General features: G+C 48.8%; 1 protein-coding gene across 1 annotated transcript in view; it reads right to left on the reverse strand.

The window, feature by feature from the left end:
- The window catches only part of SLC24A3 (solute carrier family 24 member 3), a gene marked incomplete at its 5' end in the record, with an annotated part of 473,546 nt that overhangs the window by 176,050 nt on the left and 270,988 nt on the right, over nucleotides 1–26,508 (reverse strand). The window contains one exon of the mRNA XM_081097217.1: nucleotides 19,407–19,483. Within this exon, the coding sequence (XP_080953343.1) occupies nucleotides 19,407–19,483 (77 nt within the window). The remainder of the gene's footprint in view (nucleotides 1–19,406; nucleotides 19,484–26,508) is intronic.

Genomic DNA, 26,508 nt, shown 5'->3' on the forward strand with positions numbered 1-26,508 from the left:
CCGCAGGTGCTTTTAGTCCTGTTCAGCCCCCTGCGCTGCACCCACCCCCAGGCACCCCAAATTAACATGCAACCTTGATCCAACACTCTTTTACTTTGTTATGCAAACAGAGCTTAAACAAAAACCTCAGCTTTGTTCTCCCAAGCAAATCACCTCTCTCAAGAACCTAGAAATTTGGAAGTCCCCTTGGCTTAGGATTCACGGGAGCTACACCTGTGAACTGCTTTGAACAGAATGTGGCAGATGCGATGCTGTGCCAGTGGTGAGCCTAGTGCAGCTTCCGACTGATCTCTGGGAACCCTGTCCAGCTGCCATGTGAAAAAATCCGGGTTAGCTTAATGGAGGATGACAGAGCATGTGGCTTTCATCGCCTCAGCTGATAGTCATCTGTCCAAAGCCAAACCGTCTAGCTGATGATAGCTAACCACAGACACATGAGAAAACCCACCTAAGACCAGAAGAACCACCCAGTTGAGCCCAGCCCAAACCACCAACCAATAGAACCAGGAGCTATATAAATGGCTGTTGGTTTAAGCTACTAAAATACAGGGTCATTTGTTATACAGCAAAAGCTAACTGATACAATACCAGCCCTTTGAGAGCTGAGCTGAAATCAATTATGAGAGCTGCAGTTGGTTAGTCATTTTACCCAAAGTAGGATGCTTTGCAAGTGCCTGTAAAGTACTCTGTGAAAAAGAGAGTTCTGCGGTCAGTTTTGCAAACCCTGCCATTATACTTCCCATACGGAGAGTCATGGTCCATGTTAGCATATTTAAAGTTTGTGAGAAACCCTGAATTTAGACAATAACTTAGCATTTCTCAAACACTTAAAGAATCTTTATTTTTCACAAAATACCTGTGATGATCTTTCTTTCTGCAGCACCTCTGGAAACAGTTAAGGAAATGCTACTCTAGATCAACAAATGAGCCATGATTTCCACTCTGCAGACAACAGACCCATGGAGAGGCCTGCCTTATTGTATGGGGGTCAGGTGTCTATGCTTAGATGGTGGAGGAGTGGTCAAACACTCCTTGAATGTAAAAAAGAGTCGCCACACTCTGAAATGGACTGGGGATCACTGCTCTTGGTTTCAGACTGTCTGGCTGCCTCATGGAATTGTATCTGTTGAGGTCATGAGACTGGCCGCAGGTAGAAGGGACACAAACGTCCCCTGGAAAGGGCTGAAATAAGACAAGTGCTGCCTCCAGAAGGTGGACGAGTGGCTTGGCAGTAACTGCCAAAATTCTATATTTACAGGAAACTGGCACTTTGTAAATACCAAGCCGTGCTATTTGTGTAGCTGTTTCTCATCAATATATGTGGGAATTCTGTAATTATCATGAGTGCTATTCAGAGGCTTCCGGAATCTCAGAAAAATGAGGGTAGCAGACAGAGCCAGACGAGCCTGCAAACACCCACTGGCCCTGTGCAAACACCAGTGTGGATGCTCAGACAAGAGCAAAGGGCCAGGGCATGGCCTAGGCCTGAGCCATGACCAGGGTCTACCCCGGTGTCCCCTCTCCTTGGGGTGGTGAACGAAGGAGCAGTGCGGACAGATTTAGTCACTCAGGGACTGGATATGAAGCCTGTCCAAGAATGCCCAGTCCACCTTGGCATTGGACTTGAGGCTTGCTGACAGTGTCCTGAGAGCAGGCATGGCCACAGTTCCCAGGACTATGGCTCCACAGCTGCCCTGGGTTCTCTGACAAGCTTATGGGAATTGGAAAGTAGCTTCTAGAGCTGGGTTGAGAATAAAACTGAGAAAACTGATCAAAAAACATGCCCCCAGACCCTTCTGAAGTCAGCATTCAAGTCACCGTATGGGAATGGGGCCTCGCTCCCTGTGCTCCCACTCTGGAGGCCATGGCCCCGGGTCCAACCCCAGCTCGGGCACTCACGAGCTGTGTGTCCAGGGCAAGTTGCTGAATTTCTCCATGTCTCAGTGTTCTCCTCTGTGAAATGGGGGAAATAATACCTACATCACAGGGGACAAGTCATTTAACTGCCAGAGCTTTAATCATCCACGTTCACTTAGAAGTCTGCTTGCAACTTTCATTCCGGTGCAATGTTTCCCAGTTCGAGTCTTACACGCCGTCAGACTCCTGGGAAGAGAGAACCATGCTTATCTGGCCCTTCCTGTCTTGGTTCTGCATTTCTCATTCACACTGGTCTCAAGAAACTCTTCTTGGTTTGCTTGAGGCATTTATGCATGCATAGCTCTACAAATGACATCAGCAACTTGTTCCCTTGGACTAGGTACTTCTCCAGGCCTAGGTTACTCATTTATATGAGGAGGGTTGCAGAGGTGGGAGGATTTAAGGAGAGTCACAGCAGACTCCAACCATTAGCCATTCTCCCTCCTTTCGCTCCATGACTTGGGAGCAAGACAAATGGGCAGCTGCGCTTGTACATTATATAGTCCCATAGGTCATGTTTCCCTTCCTCCCACTCTCCCGTACAAGCATCTTAGCAGGAGAGAAGAAATTCCCAACGACTTGGTTGATTGCATTCTTGAACTTCAGGGAAACCCTCTGATGCACTTGGACCACATATGGGTCCATTTGCGGCTGAAAAATGAAATGAGAGCAGCTGTGGCCTGTTAACCGGGTGGTGAGCTTAAGGCAGGGGAGCCACAAACCTCGGGCGATCTCTCTGCTCAGCTCCCATCCCGATGCCTATGAACTGGTGCAAATGCAGCACACGGAGCAGCTGGGCCGTTGCACACAGGCCCCCTCTGATCTTGCCCTTTGCCACTAACGTTATTGTTTTGTGGGCAAAGGCTTTTGTTTCTCCACAGGAGTCCCATCCTTATATGGAGCAGCTGCAGGCCTGTGTTCTGCCCACATGATCATGTGACCTGATCTGGTCCCAGGGCCAAGGAGACTTGCCTGTTCACCTGCAGCTCCAGCTACCCAGGTGAGTTTTAAGTGTGCAATATCATGACTCCTGTGTGTGTCCAGGAACTCCAGGCTCCTGGAAGGGGCCGTGTCCTGGGGAACTGGACAATGTCACGGAAGCCCAGGGATAGAAGCTTGAAGCCTCCTAGAAGCCCTTTCATATTTTATGTACAAAATGTGGATCTTGGAGTCAGAGTGGGCCCTAAGAACATTTTTTTCCTCATTTAAAGGTAAGGAAGCCAAGATCCAAAGGGGCAAGTGACATACTCAAGGTCCTAGAGAACTGGAGCAGTGGTGGCTCTGGGCCAGAAGGACCTGCCACCATTGAGCCATCCTGGAAATCAACAGCTTAAGATATGGACACCATCACCCAGCCACTCTTTCTCCTTTGGTGAATGGGTCTGGGGCCATCACCCCAAAGACAGAGAGAGGCCCTCAGCACTCGACTGATTTGGAGACATTCAAAGCATATGGCTGCCCTGTGGATGCCCAGCGATATGATTTATTTGTATGTTGTTATTAGAAATATCACAATGGGATTTCTGCCATGTCTGACAGTGCTGGACACCCCTTCCCTTCCCTTTTCATGCCGTGTCTCCATGTCAATACCATTGCAGAATCAAGGCGATATGAATACATTCACAGAAGAGCTTTCCTTTCCTTCCCAACAGTACTTTTTTCTTTAGTGAGGGCCAGCTACTTTTATAAGAGATGGCACAATAAATCATCTCTTTCGTCACGCTGAACACTTCCTAGTTTGAACAGATTCCTCTCTAAGCTGACTTGTCTATTTACTATAGGATGAGAAACAAGAAGATTCACTTTTTACCATTTTTGGTATAGGAAAATCTGGTTCCTTTGCCAGCAGAACAAAGAGTGAAGCGAAGCCTCCCAGTGGCAGGCTGTGAGTGAGTGTTCACACACAAGTGAGAATGGACAAGTGTGTAGCAAGCTGCACAAGACAGCAGTATAGAAGGTCAACATGTAATTAAAGTAAGGGTGTGTACCCAGGACCAAAGGTGGGATGTTCTTGAAATGTTTAAGGAACAGGAAGGGCAGGAAGGTCTGCAGAGCTGAAGGATAGGAGTGGGCAGCAGGCAGGGGAAGTAGGCAATGAGTTTGTCGCGGCAGGCAGAGCTAGAATACACTGTCCTGATCCCCACGTATGATTTTAAAGGCTCGCCTGCGCCACTACATGGAATATGGGCATGAGGGGGAGATCCTGATTCAGGGGAAGGATGATGGTGGCCTGGATAATGTTCATGCCAGCGGATGAAGAGAGAGATGGACTGGCCAGGACTTACTGATGGGTATGGTGGGAGGGGGAGAAACCAAGTTTGATTCCTGAGATTCCAACCTGAGCAACTCAACGAATGGTGGCGATAATTGCTGAGAGGGCCAAGCTAAGAGATAAATGGGTTTGCAGGGAAGAATGAAAGGTTGCTGTCTTAAAAACTCATAGCTCTTTTCCAAACTACAACTGATTCCTTGCCAACCCACACTCTCTCTTCAGTGGAGTGCTGAGTTGCCAAGGGAGATATTTAAAAAAATACACATAAGCATATATGCACGGGCACGAACTCACACACGAACACACACACACCCCTTTACTTATTCAGAATCACACTTTAAGTAGTTGTGCCTAATATATTAAAAATCATTCCTATTGTCTTTCAAACAAGGATTATATCCAAAGAAACTCAAAACACAAATTTGAAAGAATATGTGTACCTCTATTTTCACTGCAGCATTATTTACAATAGCTGAGATTTGGAAGCAGCCTAAGTGTATATAAGTATATAGATGAGTGGATAAAAAAGCTGTGGTACATTTACATAATGGAATACTACTCTGCTGTAAAAAGGAAGACAATTTTACCCCATGGGACAACATACATGGACCTGGAGGTTATTAAACTAAGGGAAATAAGCCAGTCAGAGAAAGACAGGTAGCATATGACCTCACTCATATGTGGAATTTAATGAACAAACTGAACAACCAAGCAAAATGGAAACAGACTCATAGATAGAGAGCAGGTAGACAGCTCTGCTGTTGGGGGGTGGGAGGGTGAAGAGAACAAGCAAAAAAAGAAAAAAGAGAGAACACATGGTCATGGACAACAGTGTGGTGATTGTGGGAGGAAGGGAAGTAGGTGAGGTGGGAGGGGGCATAGAGGGGATAAATGATCATGGAAAAATAACAGAAAATAAAATAAAGGATTATAGCATTCATAGGCATGCATGTGTGTGTAACATGTGCATTCACGTATTGCATGTGCGTATGAGCGTGGGGATAAAAGTATGCTCCGGGGCCTGCTCTCTACAGAGGAGTAATTGATCTTGTCTCAGCCAACTCTGTAAAATGAAAAAGGGATGCCGTCAAATGAATTTAGGCCTGTGTCCAGGAGAGAAATGTTAAGGGTCCAGCATAAGCCAAAACTGCTGGTTCTATCACAGCTTCAGATGCTGAAAAGCATGGTTACGGCCAAGAATACACGTCTGCCTCAATCCCTGCATCCACAGCACAGAGGAAAAGGCAGTTCTAGCAAGTTCCAGAAAAGAAAAAATAGATGATCAGGCTTCCACCTTTCTGCATAAAACAAGAACCACCAGAGTGCTAATACAATAGCTGACAAGGCAGATTCCATGATGACCTATAGGTCAGGATCAGGGAGTGCTCAGTAATCCAAGGATATATCACAAGAATTTGCAAAAGGCATCCTAACCAAATGCCCAAGAATGAGGGCCACAGTGGATCTAATCTGCATACTTGCTCTGAGATTTCTAGGTGGAAGAGCATGTCACCAAGAAACCCATGTGCTCCCAGAATTCTTGGGAGAAATGCAAAGAGAGCCCCAGGAAACAAAACTCTCAAAGGGAGCACCATAGGTAGTCAAGGACACATGCCCTGAGAGTAAAGATTTGGGTAAGTGGGCCCCATCTTGGGCGCCATCCTCTAGCAAGTGGAAGGGTTGATGGTTGGCAGTTTAATCCAAATGTCCTATGAACCAGCTTCTTAGAAACTGGTTCCAAATTCCCCAATGAAATAGGTGTTGCAAATTGAAAGGGCAAGTGCACTTTGGGGGGTCCTTGGCATTCCTTAACATGAGAGAACAAGAGCACCGGCAATAAGAACAGCCCTGGAAAGCCTTCCGGAGCCTCTGCAGAGAGCAAGAAGCTCCTGGGATCTCGGGAAGAGAAAGGGGTCCTCGTGAAGTCCCGGAGTCTGGTACAAACAGGCCGGTGTCCTTTCCTGTCATTGGTCCTTAGGCCAAACAAGCTTAGAAAACCAAAGGTACAGCCCCCAAACCCACCTATGCCGATCTTTTACTAATCACATGTTTGGGTGCCTTTCATATGTGAGCACTGCCTTTTGGTTGCTGAAATAATACCTCAGTAGATAGAGACCAACCCTCCGGAGAAATAATTCACCTTAATGGAGTCAGGGAACGTTGTGATTGTTCTTGAAGATGTTCCTTTAGGTGCTACATCTTTGTGCAGATTTTGGAAAGGCCTCTGAGTCCTTGTGAAACAGACTTGTCTCTTCGGGGGTAGGTGTCTGCTGCCACTGGATCTTTGCAAAGCCCAAGCTACCTGGGAAGCACCCACATGGTGCAGAGCCAAGGTATGTAGCTAAAGCAGGTGGCCTCTGCATTCTTGCTTTAACTTGCTCTGTCCTGCCTTGTGCACGGGGGGTGGGGGGTGGGGGGCGGGGGGAGGAGTATCCTGAGTATTTAATTCAGGACCCTTCTCTCAATGTCGGTCCATCCACAAAAGGTCATCTTGTTATGCTCAGGACTGAGGGAACCCCTGGAGCCCTATGAAAACATCCTGTCATTTTCATTGCTCACCTCTTTCATTTTTAACTCTTCCCAGCTGATACTGAGTATACGCTCAAAAGATAAGCTATTAAGTGCACTTCACTCATTCATTTACTCACACACTACACCAGTGGGTCTCAACCTTCTGGCCCTTTAAATACAGTTCCTCATGTTGTGACCCAACCATAAAATTATTTTCGTTGCTACTTCATAACTATAATATTGCTACTGTTATGAATTGTAATATAAATACCTGATACGCAGGATGGTCTTAGGCGACCCCTGTGAAAGGGTCGTTCGACCGTCAAAGGGGTCGCGACCCACAGGTTGAGAACTGCTGCACTACATCTTCAAGAAGCAAATCCTGCATGCAAGGTGCCATGCAGCCTGTGACAGGAACATAAAGATGACTAAAACATGGTCCCAGCTCACCAATACTAATCTGGGGAGAGGGAAGACCTGTGCTACAACTGAGGGCAGCTTGCATGAAGTTCCTTGGGAGAGGAACAAGAAGGTGGGAGTTTAGAGCAGGGGAATATCTAAGCGAGTGTAAAGTAGTACTTCTCCTTATGGGAAGTCAGGGAAAGCTTCAAGGAGGACAGGCATCAGGCTGGAGCTTCCAGGAGGCCAAAGGTGAGGGGGACCTGGCCAGGAACTGGGGTCAGGAAGGCCCTGACATTTATTGGTGGGTGGAGAATAATCTGTTTTTGCTAGTCTATAATATATGGGTATACAGAAGAAGAGAAAAAAAAGAGCCTGGAAAAAATGGTTAGCACATGGATGGTGGGGACACCCAAATGCCAATAATGACAATGATTGAGAGTTACTGAGCACGTCCTGAGTGCCAGGCTGTGCTCTATGCACTTGGTAGGTCTGATTTCTCTAACCCCCACATGGAGAGCTCGCGGAAGCACATCCTGTCATTATCCTCACGTTACAGGAAGGCACAGAGAAGCAAGTGACTGCTCCAAGGCAATGTTCCTAAAGAGAGGTGAGGCTGGCATTCAAACCCAACAGTCTGACTAGGAACCCCCGCCCCCACCCCACCCCCCGCATTGCTGAGGAAGACGTCTGAGCAAGGCATCACCTGGACATTGCACTCAAGACGTTGATCTGGTGCTAGGAGGGCTTGATTTGGACTGGAAGGGAACATGAGCTAGGAAGATCATCTTGATGGACACTGGACAAAAGCTGCCCACAGAATGACGCAGAGTAGAACAATGAAAGTAACAGGAGTTAACATTGCCTGGTACCTATTATTTTCTAGGCACCGGACTGAGATAGTACATGCTTTATTGTATCCCACAATAAATTTCCTGTGAGGTAGGTGCTAGCCTCATCCCCATACCCAGGCGGGGAAACGGAAGCTCAGAGTATTAGAGGCCACCTGGGCAGTAGGTGGCAGTCAGGGCTTGCACCCTTGACCTTCACCCTAATCCTGAGAAACGGAAGAACTAATAGAACTTGTCAAGTCCAAAGTCGGATGCAGCCCTGGAGGCAACACATTGAAGGAGACAAAGGCGTTGGGACAAGACAAGACCTTTGCTCTTCTCGCCTCACCGGGTCGGAAAGGAAATGTGAAGGGCTGGATAGGAAGTAAAGTCCTCTGGGGTGTGTGTGTGTGGGGGGGGGGGGGGCATGTGCACAGTTCTCCATGCGGGGGGTGGGAGCTGGGCAGCTGCAGACTTCCCGCAGTTCACTGGATGAGAGGATGCCATCTTTTTTCTACTCCCCACCCCGAGGCGGTTCAGACAGACTGTGGACTACAGGAGAGTTGGCCTCAGGAGCTCCCACGGGTGAACTCACCTGGAGGACACTGGTGGCATCTGAACCGCAAGCACACACACCACGCCTGTGTGTGGAAGGGGGAACTGGGAGAAGACGCAGGGGAAGTCGCCAGCCAGGATCTCCAGGATGAGCTCAAGGGGTGGGCACAGGTGCAAGTCCGCTCCTATTTGGGGCAGCCCAGCTGGCATCTGTCGGGCAGGCACTGGCAGTGCCCACCCTCGTCCCTGGCACTCATGTTCCTGGCATGACAACCGGACAACTTCCATCTGTGGGCCGGAGGGCTTCGGAGCAGCTGGCCTCCATGGAAGCAGCCTTCTGCCTGCACTGACAGGAGGCGGGGCTACACACTGCAGGCCCCTTGCACCTCCGCTGGGCTCCTCAGTGGAAGGTCATGCTCTCCACTATGTGCCTGTCCAGGGGGTGAGGCATCAGCTCAGCAGCCCTGCGCTCAGGGGTCACTGGCCTTACCACACAGCCCTTATGGGCTGCCTTTCCTCCTCTGACCCCCTCTGCAGGGTGCTTCCTGGGACCATCCCCTAAAGCAGTGGTTCTGAACCTGTGGGCCTTTTGGCGGTCAAATGACCCTTTCACAGGGGTCGCCTAAGACCATCCTGCATATCAGATATTAACATTACGATTCACAATAGTAGCAATATTCCAGTTATGAAGTAGCAACGAAAATAATTTTATGGTTGGGTCACACATGAGGAACTGTTTTAAAGGGCCAGAGGTTGAGAACCACTGCCCTAAAGGAAGCCCCTGCCCTGGCTCCCTGTTTCAGGCCGGCTTCTGGGGGAGCCCCATCTGAGACACCTGTCTCAGCCACAGGAGTTCTTCCGGTGCCGATCTGCAGGGACGAAATGACTCCGTAGACTGTGGAACAGGCTGCAGAGCTGCATCCCTGGGTACAGAAGCTTCTGGGCTTTAAGGTCAGGTTTTTTGTTAAACTTAGAACTCCTATACCAGGTAGGAGGGATAATAAATAGAGGGGACACAAAGTTCCCTCTGGAGAGCATTTATTCTGACGTCTGAAACCATGATAAATAGCAGGTCTTGTATAAGGTTCTCCATAAAACAGAATCATCAGGAAACTGTTGAGCAAAACCACTGAGCACCACCATTGAAAATGCATGGAGTGTTTTCTGATAAATGAGAGCATTTAATTGACTATTTTATCCAGATTGATTTTTTGAATATTTGCTAAAGACCAGTTCTTTAAGCTAGGACATGTGATGAATCCAAATGGCATTACCTCATTGTTTACTTAGCTTTTAAACGTATACTTTTCAGAGAGAAAATGCTACAAAAGTGTAAGTAGTCCATTCATAGCTATTGTATACAAACTGTGGCTGTTGGCAATGTCATCTCAGAGGAACACAAAGTTTATCTTCTATAAACAAAATGAATTTAAAAAAAATACATAGAGTAAGGATGGGTGGACCAAGAAATAAATTAGATAAATAAGATGGAGAGGGACACACAGCACCCTAAAGGTGGCTGGTCTCCAAGAGAATACGTTTATTATCTAAACAATGTGTATACGCTCTCCCATCACCATCTGGGGCTCCTCATAAGATCAGAAAACTGTCTGCTCCAAAGCCCATGTCCCTGGCTTCCTTCCGTATGGCACTGGGGTCAAGACATAAGGACACAGATACTATAGGTGAACTCAGTCACACCTTGGTCTGGGGATGTCTAGAAGGAACGGGAGACTCAGAATCTTGCATCTCCTTAGCCTCATGGGTTCTAGAGAGAGACCAAATGGGCAAAATAATAATGGTAGGTGATATGCATTCGGTGTCTCAGGAGAGAACTGGATACCAAGATTCCAGTGCAAGTCCTTTCACTGGGCAGGAAGACCCCAGAAAACAGCAGGAGACGGCAGGGAAATGAGATGGAGAAGATCAGGCAGCTAATCAAGATGCTTTCAAACAAGGTACTGGGTTGGCACCTTCAACTTACCCTGCTCACGCAACTCTGGGAGATAGGGTGGAACACGTGTTTCATTTAGCCCAACTAAGGCACCAGGGAACTGAAGTATTTATCCACCACCTCCTCTCTGAGGGCTGCTTCTGGGTTGTCCTGCATTCTGGGGACCAGAAGAAGTCAAGTAACAGGGGCTGGATATTGGGAGTCAGGCAGGAGTCAGGCGGGCCCATACAAGTTGCAAGAACTAAGGGGTACAGGTGGGGTGTTATCTACGCAGTGCCAGACACGTTGCTAAGAGCTTGGAACATCTGTCTTTACATATTCCTCAAAGCAACCTGATGAAGTGGGTGCAACCTGACGAAGTGAGTATGTATCTCCAGGGACATGTGAGGAAACAAGCTCAGTAAGGCCAAGCAACTTGCCCGTGGCTATGTAGCTAATAAGTGGAAAAGCCAGGGCTGAAACTCAGATGGGTCTTGTTCCAGTGCAGGCTCTAAGGCAGTGATGGCGAACCTATGACACGCGTGTCAGAGGTGACACGTGAACTCATTTTTTTGGTTGATTTTTCTTTGTTAAATGGCACTTAAATATATAAAATAAATATCAAAAATATACACCTTTGTTTTACTATGGTTGCAAATATCAAAAAATTTCTATATGTGACACGGCAACAGAGTTAAGTTAGGGTTTTTCAAAATACTGACACGCTGAGCTCAAAAGGTTTGCCATCACTGCTCTAAGGCAAGCATGTCAAACTCACGGCCCATAAGGAATATTTTTGTGGCCCAGCCAATATAACGGTATGTAAGAAATGTTTTAATAAAAATTTCATAACTTAATTCTTACAATATCCTGTTATACATAATCTATATGTATATCTATCTATCTATCTATCTATCTATCTATCTATATGCCTAATATGCAAATTGTTTGACCGGGAGACAGGGAGTTCGATTGCTCGCTATGACATGTGCTGACCACCAGGGGGTGGCGCAGAATGAAGGAAGGCCCTGGCGGGCAGCAGGAAGTCCCAATTGGCCCTGATTGCCAGCCAGGCCTAGGAACCCTACCTGTGCACAAATTTCGTGCACCAGGCCTCTAGTTATTAATAATGAACTACAATGTTTGCTAATGACTGATTATTATAATCGTGTTGCATTCATTTCCCTTATATACCTTACACACAGGTGCACCATTTTTCTCCACTAATACTAGCAGCGAATATTTTAGCAGCCCATTGCCATGTCATTCATCTTAAAATGACTTGTTTGGTGTGTGCAAAAGGAAATATTTTGCTTTCAGAGAACAAAAAAAAAATAGGTTTATTTGCGTTACACTTATTAGTTTGTGCAGTTATGCAGTGTCTGGTAAGTTAATGTTCAAGAAAAAATATTAATTTTTATTAAAATGTTCTATTATTTTATGTTAATGATTACTCATTTATTTCAGCCCTTTGTATTCAGCATGTCTCTACCGAAATAAACCTACGGTTCTATGAAAATTGAAGCTATTTCATTTTTTTTTTTGCGGCCCACATAAACTTAAACCTTATTTGGCCCATGTTAGCCTTTGAGTTTGACATGCTTGCTCTAAGGGATCACACTTTATCTCCAGCTCGGGGGTCCTGGGGAGTCCATCCACTGCAAGCCTGGGTGCAGCGCATGGGCCTCATGGCCAGGCCGGGGCCTTCGGAAAGAAGTCTCGGGAGCAAAGAGGGGCGGGAGTAACTTAGATCTATCAAAATAGAACAATTTACTCTCTCTGTGTTAATCCTCTCTGCACACCGGTTTTAGCTTTGTGTTGACACTGACAAATTAAGGACATGCTCAGCACTTTTCCAAGAGTAAACAGCAAATTCCACAAGCTCTTCTAATCATTTTTCTCTTCCAGGGTGAAATCCCTTAACTAAACACTAAACAAGTCTGCCCAGCAAGTGAGTTGTTGCTGAAACCTTGCTGACCAGATCATGCAGGTCTCCTTAAAACTCCAAATGCTTGCAGCAGCCCCTCGCCCGGAGCCCTGGGCGTGGCAGAAATGCCAGCTGCAGAGAGGCCTTGTGAGCCCTGTCCTGTAGCTCACAGGACTGGCTGTTACCCAATGGACCTGACGCTGCTCCCCTGACAGGAGGAGTTTGGGGATGGGTTAAGCAAAAGTGAGCTGCCCTTAGAGGGGTGTGGGGTGGGGAGAAGATGAAGACTGAACAAATCCAGCATTTACCGAGCACCTACTATGTGCTCCCACTTTACAGACATGGAAACTGAGGTTGGGAGCAGTTCTGTGACTCGCTCCACAGCACAGGAGCTTGTTAGGGACATCCATTTCCTTACTCCGAGGCGTCCTTTCTCCTCACAGCACATCCCACAGTGGTGGCCCCAAGGTGCCTTCCCTGCATCCTTTGCTAGTGACCTTTTCCCTGGCCATCTCTGCTTCTTGATTTCAAGTTAAGAACATAATCAAAGGGAGGGAAGATGGGGCGAAATTAGAACACATCACTATGCTTTCTAGGGCACATGTGGCTAATTACATTTATATTAACATGAAATAAAGTTAAAAATCAGTTCCTCAGTCACACTAACCACACTTCAAATATTCAGTGGCCACGGGTGGCCAGCAGCTACCACATTGGAGAGTGCAGACAGAGAACCTTTCATCAGCACAGAAAGTTCCATTAGTGCTGGGCCATAGAAGTAGAGTCTCACAGTCCAGAAAGACCAAGGACAGGCCCTGGAGAGACAAACATAACCCCTGGGGCTGAGGTGGCCGGCGAGCTTTGATATGCAAAGCTGCCTCTCCCAGGGCTGGGGAGGGGGGCTGGGTGAAGCTGGAAGGAGTCTCCTCCACCTCCTGCTTGTACCCTGGCCCTTCTGCCCCCTAAGAACCAGCTATTGCATTAAGTAGTTTATTCTCTGGCTCTTAACAAAAGCAATCTGGACCCCAGGGAAGGGAGCCTGCCCAGAACAACCATTCCTCCAGATATTAAAATTAGACAGCAGAGATAACTGAGAGGCTCAGGCCCCAAGGAAATGGATTCCTTGGTGAGGCCCTTCCAGAGAGCCTTCTCCCCCAGGACTAAAGGGGAACTGGAAGCTCAGAGTAAGGTAGCCTCTCCCATTTGGGACGTGGGCTCTCCCCAGACCAGCTCCCTTCTCCAAGAACACATCCAAATTAGCGTTCACTGTCACGCAGGGTAGAGGGGTTAGTTTCGGGGTTGGGGTGGCGGAGCCCAGACTCCCCATCAGGAGTTTGGCCATCCCTGCACCTTCTGAAGGAAGCCTTGTCCTTGCATCACAACGACTGATTAGGACCTGACCCAGGGGAGGTCAACCCATAGGCCGACTGGGGACGCACCTCAGGCAGGAAACCTATGAGCTGGGCCCATTAGACGCGTCTGGGGCTGTGACCTAAGAAATAATGAACAGTACAGGTAGGGAGCGAGCACGCAGAGCAGGTGCACCGAGGATACTAGGCAGCATCAGGGCCTGCATGAGGCGCAGGTTGTGTGGAGATGGAGGGGGGTGGGGGAGCGGGTAGGGACGTCTAGGCCATTGAGGCACTATGCTTGGCTGGGAATACCACCACAGAGAGGAAATAGGGAACGGACCTAGAAAACCCACAATCCCACGGGGAGGATGATATCTGAATAACCTCCTTCCTCCCCCCCACATCCCAATCACACTTCACCACCTCTACTCGAGGGCCTTCCTCCAATGCCGACTGGTTTCCACTGCAGCTTTGGGGAGCAAGGAGGTCTTAGTGGAATCATGAAACAGGAATTAGCAAATTCTTGACTTTAAAATGCTGATCTGGGAATAAGAGAGAATTGGATGCAGGCTCACAGGGAATTTCCCCAATTTCCTGACCAGATTAAAAACTGGGCTGGAGGAGGAGGAGAGAAATGCGGACAGGAGCTGGAGGTTTTTGGGAGAGAAATGTGGACAGGAGCTGGAGGTTTGGGGGAGAGAAATGTGGACAGGAGCTGGAGATTTGGGGAGACCACCAACCTTGGGGTCCAGCCCTGGGCATCACCTATAGGGATGCCAAAGGGATCAGCAGCTATGGTCCTGTTGCTAACCCTGGAGAACTTCCACATGCTGGAGCCCTGGTTTGATGGCCCAGCACAAGAATCCTGCCTGAACTCCCCAAATGGCCTACCCTGTGTGGAGCCCACCCCTTTTTAGTACATGCGAGCCCCTAAAGTGGGCACTGTACACCGGATGCGGTGAAGATGGAGTTGTGGACAAGGGAGTCCCCACCGCCGGACAGAGCAGGCCTCAGATCAGATGGCCAGGCACCTCCCTATGGCCCACAAGGAAACTTTTGCCACGCTGGGAAGCCTGACGGGGCTCGAGGGTGGCTGCCCTGACTGCTCCCTGGAGGAAGAAGAGCCTTCTGCACACACAGAGTCAATGCTTGAGTTTCCCGTGGGCTCCTCAGAGCCTGTCTAGGTTTTACAATATGAAGATGGACACCGGAAACTTTCTGGTTAATATTTCCTTCCTGGGTTGGTCCATGGATGGGTCCGAGTTGCTGAATCAGTGGCTGGACCCTTCTTCCAAACAGACTCACTTAGCAGGACGTTGCCTTCAGAAGGACTACACATTCACTCTGTACCACCTCACACACAAGCACACAGAAACATTCTCCGACCGCAAGAGAGGGATCACATTAAACACCTGAAGAGAAGGCTGGAAGCTTAGGAAGACTCCTTTCCCAAAACAGACAAGGCATTTATTTCTGCTGTGGAGGTTGATTTATTAAAAACAGACCCATTTTGAGGAAGAATTTCAAACACTGATTATTGAAAGCTGCTTTTACTGGAAGAGAAAATGTATAAATTGGCTTATAATCTCAATGATTCAGCTATGGACATGCGGGATAATTAGCGAAATTTCACAAAATTCTTAGAAATCACAAACAAACCATAGTCCTAGAAAATTATCCACAGGCTTCTTCCTCTCTTTGGGGTCAGCTCCCCGAGTTTACGGGGTGCGAATTTCCTCAGAAACAGGAAACACTGCGTTTAGTGTCTCAACATTATAACAGATCGGCTATCAATCAAGTCCAAAGACTAGTGTGTTTCCTTGGGGCTATTCATTGTTGACAGTTACACAGATGATGAACTACCCACTCTAGTCAGGCGCCCATATATAAAGAATAATCAGAAGGAATAGAAATCTTTCTTTAGTGCAATTCCAGGATTTAGGGCTTCTGAAATTGATAAAATCAGAAAGATTCAAGGAAAAATTAAATCTACGGTGTTTGAAAAGTTTAACCAGAAATGGCTGATTTCTACAAATCATACACAAAGGAAGGAAGTACTTGTATGGAAAAGAGAAAGAAAAACAGAGGCAGGCTTGGCTTTTTAAGATTGTTCTGGGGGGAGAGGGGGCGTCCAAAGGCCCATGCACACCTGAGGTTGAAGGCCAGGGCTTTACGGGGCCTCACAGGAACAGCTCACTCACGGGGCCCAGGTGGAAAGGGGAAGGATGAGCATGGGTACCAATGCTCAGGTTTCAGAGTACGATTTGAAAGGACTCTGCTCTCTGCTTGAGATCTAAAAGGACAGAAGTTAATCCCATGAAAGAACAGCCTGTGGCCCTCTCTGAGGCAGCCCAGGGTGACAGAATACACCTCTGTGACCCTCCCTTCCTGGAAGAGGCAGACATAGCTCTTCAGGGGCCTAGAGATGGCTGGATGATGGTCAGTCCCCTTCTCCCCTTCTCATGTCCCTCCCAGATCTGGGGTCTTCCTCAGGGAGCCCTGCCCTCTCTCTGTGGCCACCCTGAGCGTCTCTCTGTGGCCAGCTTAGGTCTTTCTCACCTGATGGAGGGCTGGTCACTCAGGTCCCCTCCGGCTATGGCTGACCCTGCTTCCTGAGCAAGGAGGGGTGGCGAGATCCAGAATCTGTTTCCTGCCACGTCTAACTGAGCCACCTTGTGATGCCTTCAGGTGAGGCCCAGCCTCCCCGAAACCTCTCTACCCCTCTCTAGGTCCTTGGTTCCTGCTTACTCCAAGTGCCAGGGACTCCCCAGTCTCCATATCCTTCATCACAGGTGTCCTGCTCCTGCCTGGAACCCCTTTGCTCCTGTCATTGTTGGAAAATGCCTACCCAGTCTTCAAGTTCAATGCAATTGCCTCCCAACAGGGGACTTGCCTTCTCTGCATTCCCACATCACACGGCACAGACGATGCATGGCCAGCACCTAGCTCGGGGCTGGAGTGTCCATTAGTGGGCCTCCCCCAGGGCAGTGGGTTCCTCTGCGGGTGAGGCTGCCTCTCGGGCCTCTAGAAGGGACCAGCCCCGTGCTCCCACGTTGCAGGGGCTCAGGAAGGCCCTCTGATGGCTGAGTGCAGGAAATCTGTTCTCAGCTCCCGCTCTGTCTCACGCATTCATCCGTTCCTACAGGTTAGTCCTGGCAGCGGGTCTTCTCACATCCACAGGTGCATGTAACGATTCCTGAGCACGCCAAATGCGCTGGGCACCGTGGTGGGTGAAGGAGGTGAAAAGTATCACTCAGTCCTGCACTAAACTGGGCAGCGTTTGTTGGTCAAGGCACTGGGCACTGTACAAAGGGGCTTCCCTGGTGAGGCTCATGTCCTACTTGGGGAACTTAATACTCTTGTGGAAAGCATAAGGTAAGATTTGGTCCTTGACCTTGGGCGGGTACCGGCAGGCCCACCCTAACCTGTGCCCCTGCCATAGAGAAGAGGTGCCCTCCTCCTGGCCTGAGCCTGGCTCCTCCCTGCACCATGGGCATGGCTGTGGATGCCCTGGGCAGCAAGTTCAAGCTTCTCCACCTGGTCTCTTTCCTCTTAGAGATGGACCAGGGAGGAGGCCCACCCAGGCCTTGGCAGCAGGCACCGCAGTTTGGGTGGAAAATTCTGAAGTTCCACATGCCTGGAGCACGGTCTCACAGGGGTGGATGCTGCCCTTGCCCCCTAGATTCCTTGCCCTGGGGTTTCTTCAATGCAGGGCCCAGGGCAGGGGCTAAGTGCAGTATTAGATACCAATGATGACAAGGTGCTAAGCTGCAGGTTTCTGCCCACTCTCTAGGGAAGTGTCTAAGGGGGAATTAGGGTTAGGGTTAGGGTTTTTGTACACTTGGCTTTCATGCCACCCTGGGAATGTGCGGTCACAGACAGATGAGACTACAGGCATCTTTGAGTCATGAAAAGCAAGGCAAACGCACCCTCCTCGGCCCTGGGCTGGCATCAGAGGGGGCTCGGGGTAGTGGGAGGAAGGGCCCTGCCAGCTGCAGGTGGCAACGTGGCCCGGGAGGAGGGAGCTCGCACTGTTTGTGCCCAGAGTAGCAACCTCATCTCTCAGATGTCTCATCTCTCAGATGTCGGGGCACAGGGTGCTGACGGCTCCCAGGGAATTCTGGACCAGCTCAGTGCCTGGGTCTCCTCAGCCTTTCGACAGGGAGCCTCCCTGGTGCCGAGGGCGGCAGCTGGCATCCGTATTAGTCGCTCTGTGCATGGGCTCTCCTAACGGGCAGGCAGACTGCAGAGCGCCAACTTTATCACTTGGTATTTTTAGAGATTATCTTTGCTTAAAAGGGACTTCTCATGCCTTTTTTTCCCCAGGGGAGGTGGTTCTGGGGGGTTGAGGTGAGTGAGGAAAGATGAAGAATTGATGGCTTTCACTATGAGGGGGTCAGGCTTCGGGCAGCCTAGGGGCCCATTGAGGTTAGATATCCTGTCAGAAGCCACATGCAAAGTGAGAACAGCAGAGCTGGCTCCAAGCCCGTGATTGGTCAGACTCCATAGTCTAGGTGTGCACTGAAAAGTGAGGTCTCTGTCCCCTCCCCTTGAGTCATAGATGCCTGTGACTTAGGGGCCTGGGCATTACAGGCTGTGAGGTTCCCTCCGTGTTCAGTGTAAGCCCCTCTCCCAGAGCCCCCCCCATGAAGCCACGCTGGAGCGGCCACAGGGAGGTGCTCTGGTCAACAGTCCCAGCCTAGCCTAGTGCTCAGCCTGGACCCCAGGCTTGAGCGTGGACAGCCCTTTTGGGGTTGGGGGGTCCTCCAGCAGCAGTGGCCCCAGCCCCAGCCATGCGCGTCAACACCGCCATCACATTGACCCACCCAGGCCCGGACCCCGTGTACAGCATTCCCTCTGGGCCCTTTCTTAACGACTGGCCCACAGAACCCAGAAGCAACGTAAAGTGGTTATTGGGTACATCACAGAATTTGAAGAATTTTTTTCACATCAATAAATAACCAGATGATAGCATCCCTGGGGAGGGTGGGTGCCCCGGAGATGAAAGCGCACAGTGCCGCACCTCGTTCAGAACCCGGCCGGTCCTTCGGCTTCTCCGCCGCTCCTCAGACATATCTCCACACACCCCCTCTCCAAACTCTCCCACGGGGTCCAGGGAAATCAGAAGCCTCCAGCCTACTGGGTTTGCAGAGGACGTGCTAGGGCAGTGGTGATGTTCAGAGCCAGAACAAACTTTAGTGAGCACCTACTACACACCAGGCACTGTATCAGTTGCCATTATACCTAATCCACTGACTTAACAAATACTCTGCCCCTGCCACATACCGGGAACAGGTGGGGAAATTAAGTCGCATACAAAACCAAGTCCCAGTTCTCCTGAGGCTTACATGTCAGTGAGGTTGACAATAAGCAGATAATCATATAACAATAGAAAGGCTGGTTAGGAAAGGGCTCCCCAAGGGGGTGCCATTTGAGCAGAGAGAGCGAGCATAGTTAAGGAGTGTGGAGTAGGTCTGTTTGGCCTTGGAGTCCACACTTTGGGTGGGATGTCAAGAACAGAATGCACACAGATGCCTGCCAGCTTATGAACCCATGGCCTTTTAAAGGGGGTACACTGAGAGATTGCCCCCGCAAGGCTCCGCCAGGTGTGTGAACAGGAGGGAGGGGCGATGCCGGTACGGGCACCACTGCCCACCCCCAGCCAGGCCTCCCCTGGGACCCTCCAGCCGAGCCACGAGAAGGTACTTACACAGAGCACATGGAGAACCACTGCTCCCTGTCTCCGTTTCTCGTTGGTGAAGATGTCCCTGGGGAACTCATGCAGGGCTGAAGAAAAGAGAGAGAAAACCAGCTCAGTACAGATGACAGCATTCTCTGTGCTGGGGGTCGGGACAGTCTGCCAGTCCTCATGTTCAGAGGGGGTCCATGAACTTGGATGAGAAAAAATGATATCTTTCTATTCACCGACCTCGAACTGGAAATTAGTGTTTCCTGCAGATTAAAAGGTACTCAACCAACTACAGTTGTGTTAAAGCACCTGGGACTCTGCCCCAAAAGATGTTTTCATGATCCATTCGGCATACCACGCTATTCACTCAGCACTGGAGCAGGGTGGTCTCTAGGTCGCTACTTAACGTGTTAGTGAGAAAATACGTGAACTACTACCCAGCCTGCACTGGCCAAGTCCAGTGAGTTCCTGGGATCAGAGCAGGGCCTGGACAGAGTCGCAGGTGCCTCAGGAAACCCTCCATGCGTCTGGCGTGGCGATGCCCAGTGTCCACTACAGCCTATGTCCCCCACCCCTGTCATCTTCCAAGCCTCCCTTGTGTAGGAACTGGGAGAGAGGAGGTGCAGGGTGTCTTAATGAGTAGGAACGAGAGACCATAACTTGCTCATGCATAACTGGCATCCGCACATGGCAGTGGGCGTGGGGTGGAGGTGGCAGAAGGGAGACCCTGGGCCAAGCTTAAAGGCCTGGATAAACTCCTATTGGGATTTGCATTCTGAACCCAGCATGGCAGGGCCTGGATATTAAGATTTCCACCCTAGTTAGCGACATTGTAACGCGTTGTTATATTAAGCATGGTGGCTCATTAAGAGAATGGAAAAGCCCTCAGTGGAGACCCGCTGGGCAGTAGCTTCATTGGGGGAGGCCCCTAATCCTTATTACTGACCTCATCAGCCCTGTTTAGGCACTATCCACACAGCCTATCAATGCACCTGCCGCTGTTTCACGGAGTGCTGCTTTGCTGAGGTTCCAAGGCAGTTGGAATGATTGTATTTAACCCTCCTAAGGAAGGGGTCAGCCTGAGGTCGAGGAAAGGCTCCTCCGTTGGGCATCTGGAGATGCGGGGCTCGATGCCAGCACTCCCACGGCTGGCTCTTGGTGGCGTGTATTTTCCTCTCTTAGCCTAAGTTTGCCTACTGGCCATCTGACAAATGGCCCGAAGCTCCTCCTTACTACTCCCAGGAACAGAGAGCAGTTAGTGCACGCAGCAGACACCTTTACTAGGTATCCGTGGGGTGAAAAATGCTGAAGAGAGCTGAACCTGGGCACTGACCGGGGTGGAGAATGTCAGCCTTGCCCAGGTTGCCCAACGGTTCAAGAACAGAGCTACCAGAGCACCGAGCTGCTTCCCCAGGACCCAGCAAGCTCCCCACTTGGCCGACTCAGACTCAAGCCACCACACATCTGGGAGATGGTGTTTTCAGAAGAACCGCAGCTGTGTAAGACAAGAGCATGTGGAGGAAGCAGGGTAGCTCACCGGACCGGAAGGCTCTGCCCAGCGCTTTCTGGGCCCAGTTTTCTCATCTTTAAAACAAGGTGGGGCTTCTAGTGCCTCCCACAGGCTGATGGGGTGCTGATGCCCCCCAGCTGCCCTCCACTTGGGCATGCTTCCTCATACCCAAGCCCACACAAACCAGCGGCATTTCTTAGTCAAGGGGTGAGAGCTAGGATGCTCGTCCATCTTTGAGAAGGTAATAATTGCTTTGAGTTGTTGACTGGGTTCTGCATAAGGGCCCAGGTGGGGAATCAAGCCAGGGTCAGACCCCACCTACACCTCTCCCAGGCTATTTTCTCGGAACCTGCTTTCTTCATCCGCAGGATGGGTGTGTGGATGCCATCCTTGCTGGGGAGGGTGCAGACAGTGTATGTGAACCACCTCTAGCCATGCTTCCTGGGTTATGTATCACCATTCCTCGTAATTATAACATAATGGGATGCTGGTCTGGCAGGGGGCCAAGGACACATTCCGTTCTCTCTTGGGGCTGAAGTCACCTATCACCAATTCCTGACTGCCTGGCACTGGCGTCTGTTTCTTCAGGACTGTGCTTAGTCCAAGGCAGCTGCATGATGCACGTCCCTCTAGGTCAGCGGTTCTCAACCTGTGGGTTGCGACCCCTTTGGGGGTCAAATGACCCTTTCACAGGGGTTGTCTAAGACCATCAAAAAACACATATATAATTACATATTGTTTTTGTGATTAATCACTATGCTTTAATTATGTTCAATTTGTAACAATGAAATTGGGGGTCACCACAACATGAGGAACTGTATTAAGGGGTCGCGGCATTAGGAAGGTTGAGAACCACGGCTCTAGGTGCTTCCCATGATCGGGCTTCTGGGACCACTTCTGGCTGAGGGTTCCCCTGAACACCTTCAAAATCCTCCAAGTCTCTTTCTACTGCTCTCTCTCTCTCTTTTTTTAATCCTTACCCAATGGGTGAGAATATTTTTTCCATTGATTTTTAGAGAGAGTGGAAGTGGGGAGAGAGAAGCGTGGGGTGGGGGAGGAAACACTGATGTGTGAGAGAGATACATGGATTGGTTGCCTCTTGTATGCACCCTGACTAGAGGCGGGGATCGAACCTGCACTCAGGTACATGCCCTTGACTGGGAATTGAACCTGAGACCCTCTCGTGCGCAGGCTGATGTTCTAACCATTGAGCGCACCAGCCAGGACTCTTTCTTCTTTCTCCCTCTCAGTTTTCCTTTCAGTACATCTCACCAGCCCCAGGGGGCCAGCAAAGGCAAGCAGTGCTGTTCCCATAGAAACCACTGAGCCCGAACCCAGTGCATTCCCCTTGCCAAGGCAACAGCAATCAGCGGCCCGCTCCTCTCTCCTGGCTGCTTTCCTGAGGCCTCAGTTTGATGAATCTAAATGGAGGTTTGCTGGAGATGAAGACTGCTTTCTGCTTTCTTTGAAAAAAAAAACACACACCTGCAGCAGGGACATTCATGGCATCTTTGGACATACTAATTGCCTATTGATCAAATGAAGCAGCCAAGATGAAGATCAACACATGCTAACACCCAGCTCCCTTAGCACATCTGAGCAGAAGGAATATGAGCCAGGCAATCGCGGTGTGTTGTCTCATCCCAGGGGACTTTCATACCAAAATATCTAGAGAATTTGATTGACTGCCTCTTGGGAATTGCCCCAAGAATCTGGAGTCCTGATCCTACCCAGCTTGTCCCCTGCGGTGATAGGGTGACTTCACAGTTCTGCTTTAGACACGTTCATCTGTCCTATGCTCCCCCATAAAACCTGCTGCTCCTTCTGCCCCTCACATGAACATTGGGGAAACCTTGCCAGTGGGTGTAGTACTAGCCTCCCAAAGAGCCTTCCTCACTCCTATGGTGGCCCTCCTGTACTGCGTGAGCCCTCGACACATGATATTCCAACCAAACGGCAGCCATTTGCCTATTGTACCTTTGACTCGACTGGACTGACAGTTCCCTGAGGACAGGAGCTCTGCCGTTTCTCTCCCCATGGCCTGTGCCCACCAGGCCAGGGTTGATGAAAGAGAAAGTGAACACAAGTGTGAATGTACTCAGCGGTTCTTTCTCCCAAGAAACGGCTTTTGTATAAACACAGAATTATTGGCTGAGAAATGACACGCCAGTAATCTCCCCAACAACTGGATTCCAACTTGGGTGGCCATGCAGGCAGTTCACAAATACCCCATTCTCCTTGTTCCAGAGACCCGGAAGGAGTGTGCCCGGGGCTGCCCTTCAAGGCTAGGTGGGGCCCAGCAACTTGCTCTGATTAATAGAAGGTGAGTAAAACATGTTATATTTCTGGACAGGCTTGCATTTTCTTGTCTAAGCATTCAAAGAAACATATGTTGGGGTGAATCTCCCATCCGCCTGGATCCCTGAGTGACTGATATCAGAAGCTCACACCCCCAATACGTACATTTTATACATGAAGCATAAGTAAGACAGAACATTTTTCTTCTTCTTCTTGCCACTGTGATTTGGGGGCTTTCTGTTACCCAGCATATCCAAGCCCACCCTGAGTAATGCAATAACTATTGTAGTCCCTGGCCCTGCAGCAGCATTTTGTACATGAGGGAGGCCTTGCCTCCAGCAATTTTGGTTTCTTCTGTCTTCTCCACTAGACCGGTGGTTAGGGTTGGAGAAAATGTATTCCCCTCTGTGTCCTCAATGCCTGTTTAAGTGGCCAGCATGGAGCAGTTACTTAATGAGTGTTTGTTGATCAGATGTATGCATCTGTCGTGACTGAAGACCCTGAACAGAATCATCCACAAAAGAATCTGTGTGAAAATGGATATAGGCACAACTTCATTTTTTAAATATTTAGTCCCTGGAAACATTTCAGAGACAATTCAGTGCCCTCCTCTTCGGCTCAGTGAGGTTCAGAAAGCCATAGGAATTCTAGAGGGAGACAGTCTGGCAGTGGGAGGGTGCAGGGTGCCCGGGGGAACTGCTGCCTGCCGGGAGGTTGTCTCATTTTAAGGACTGTTTTCACACTGGAAAACGTATTACCAAATCAATCACATGCAAAACAAAAATGCACACTTGTTCAGCTCTTACCATGTGCTGGGCACCATACTTAGCTCTAGTTCCAGAAAGAACCAGGATACACAGTCCTGATCACTGAGGAGTTACCAGTTGAGTGGGTGAAAGGTTCGGTTGGAGGCAAGGGAAGCCTCAACGCTCTTTGAGATCATCCCAATAATTTTAAGTGTCCTGAAATTAAGGATGGAACTCATCTTTGTCAAGTATTGTAAATATATATTTATTACTTTTTCATTGCTTCTACATAATATGGAACATTATCCCTAACTGACCGATAAGTAAATCAAGGCCGAAAGAAAGCAAATAACCAGTCTAAGTTCACACAGATATTAGGGGAGGAGTGAGATCATACCTGGGGTTACATGTCTAGTACGTTGATTCCTGTATTGGAAAGGGCAAACTGACTCCCTCCTCCCCAACCTTTTAAAGGGCACAGCCCTTCCCTTCAAAAGCCAGAAACAAAGTTCGGGATTCAAATGGATTGATGTGTACGTGGAAACAAGATGATGAGTAGCATCTCTGTGAAGGAAGATGGAACCATAGGTCATGGTAACCAAGAACCTCAAGAGAGGGCTCATCAAACTATCAATCAAAGCCCTAGCCCAGTGATGGCGAACCTATGAACTCAATTTTTTGGTTGATTTTTCTTTGTTAAATGGCATTTAAATATATAAAATAAATATCAAAAATATAAGTCTTTGTTTTACTGTGGTTGCAAATATCAACAAATTTCTGTATGTGACACGGCACCAGAGTTAAGTTAGGGTTTTTCAAAATGCTGACACGCCGAGCTCAAAAGGTTCGCCATCACTGCCCTAGCCGGTTTGGCTCAGTGGATAGAGCATCAGCCTGCGAACTGATGGGTCCCCGGTTTGATTCCGGTCAAGGGAACGTACCTCAGTTGCAGGCTCCTCCCAGGCCCGGACCCTGGTCAGGGCACATACAGGAGGCAACCAATCGATGTGTTTCTCTCACATCGATATTTCTCTCTGTCTTTCCCTCTTTCTTCCACGCTCTCTAAAAGCGAATGAAAAAATATCCTCGAGTGAGGATTTAAAAAAATACTGCCAAACAAATATTACCAATCAAATTTGCTGAGAAAGGTTGCTTCAGCCAAATATACTAATGTGGTGACATTTGCTCACCACAGGCAGCCAGGGTTTTCTAAGCGCCCCGAAGACCTAAATTTGAAGCCCTCCTTCACTATTCATGAGTTCTGTGGCCTCGGGGAAATTCCTTAACCTCATTCAGTCTTAATGTGCAAAATGGGAGAATAAAAACAATACTAGTTTACGTGGTTAAGAGGATTAATGTGATACTTATGAAATATGCAGTACCTAGTATCAGGTATCTAATTATTAAATGCTAGCTTCATTGGAGGAGGGAGAAATATGGACAAGGGGTGTTTCCCAAGACATCAATGCCCCACCCACATTCCTGGGGTCTGACCCCTTTCATGCTAAGCAACTGCCACACCTGTATCTCCAAAGCTGAGAAAGGGAGCTCTGCCCAGATACGGAAGGCTGGATATGCTGAAGACTTAATACGGCTCTTTCCCCCAGAAGAAGCCCTCAACCAACATCTGAAGAAGCCCTCAACCTCACTCAGCTCCTTCCCCACTCAAGTGTGATAACTCTGAGGTTCCAATTCTCAGCAGCATCAAGCTCTAGTTGTCCACAGTGACAAGTGGCTTTATAACATTCCTTTGACTGGCTGCCTTCCCTTCCCTGTCTCAATTCTGGACTCCCCTATCTGGATCATCTCCCAAGTAAACTTGTACTTGAGTCTGCCTCAGAGTCTATTTCTGGCAAACTCATGTTTACACAAGGGGAGCTAGGAATTTCGCACTTTTGTACCCCTCCATTTCAACAAGGGTGACATTTTCTAGCAAAGGACTCATTCACATCCGGTTGAATTTCCACCCAATAATGGCAACAGCCCTCAATGGCCTCCCTTCTGTGTACTTATAGAGAAAGGATGCATCCAGCATTGCCAACAGAAGCACAGAGCCACCTCATTCCTGATGCAAGTTGGTAGACTGTCTCTGCCCCCTTTTCCTGATGCTGAAGTTGATCCAACACCTATGAGAAGTTCTTTGGTTTCCACTTCAGAGCTCTTTTTCTCATCTCCATATTGGCAGAAAATTTCACACGGTCATCCCACAAGCTTTTCTCCTGGAAGGGAACAGATATTCTTTGCATCTGAAGAATCCCAATCATTAGTTACATAGACTTATGGCCTGGCAGAGCACTGAAATATAATTTGACGAACTAGAAACATATTTCTTTATCAATAATAAAAAGCCATGGCATCAGTGTTGCTCATGGCTCTGAGCCAGTAGCTACTGTAGAATATACAGTGAATAATGTAGTGGTCTCAGCCCACAAACATGGCAATATATAGAAGGAGGCCTATTTGCAGGGCAAGAGCCTCCAACTTGCATTTGTTACTCTTGCAGGAATACCATGACAGTGTCAATAATGAATTTTCATTAAAGGAAATAAAATATTTATGGTAAATAGCC

This window comes from Myotis nattereri (genome assembly GCF_964212035.1).
Source record: "Myotis nattereri genome assembly, chromosome: 8".
Lineage (NCBI taxonomy): Eukaryota > Metazoa > Chordata > Mammalia > Chiroptera > Vespertilionidae > Myotis > Myotis nattereri.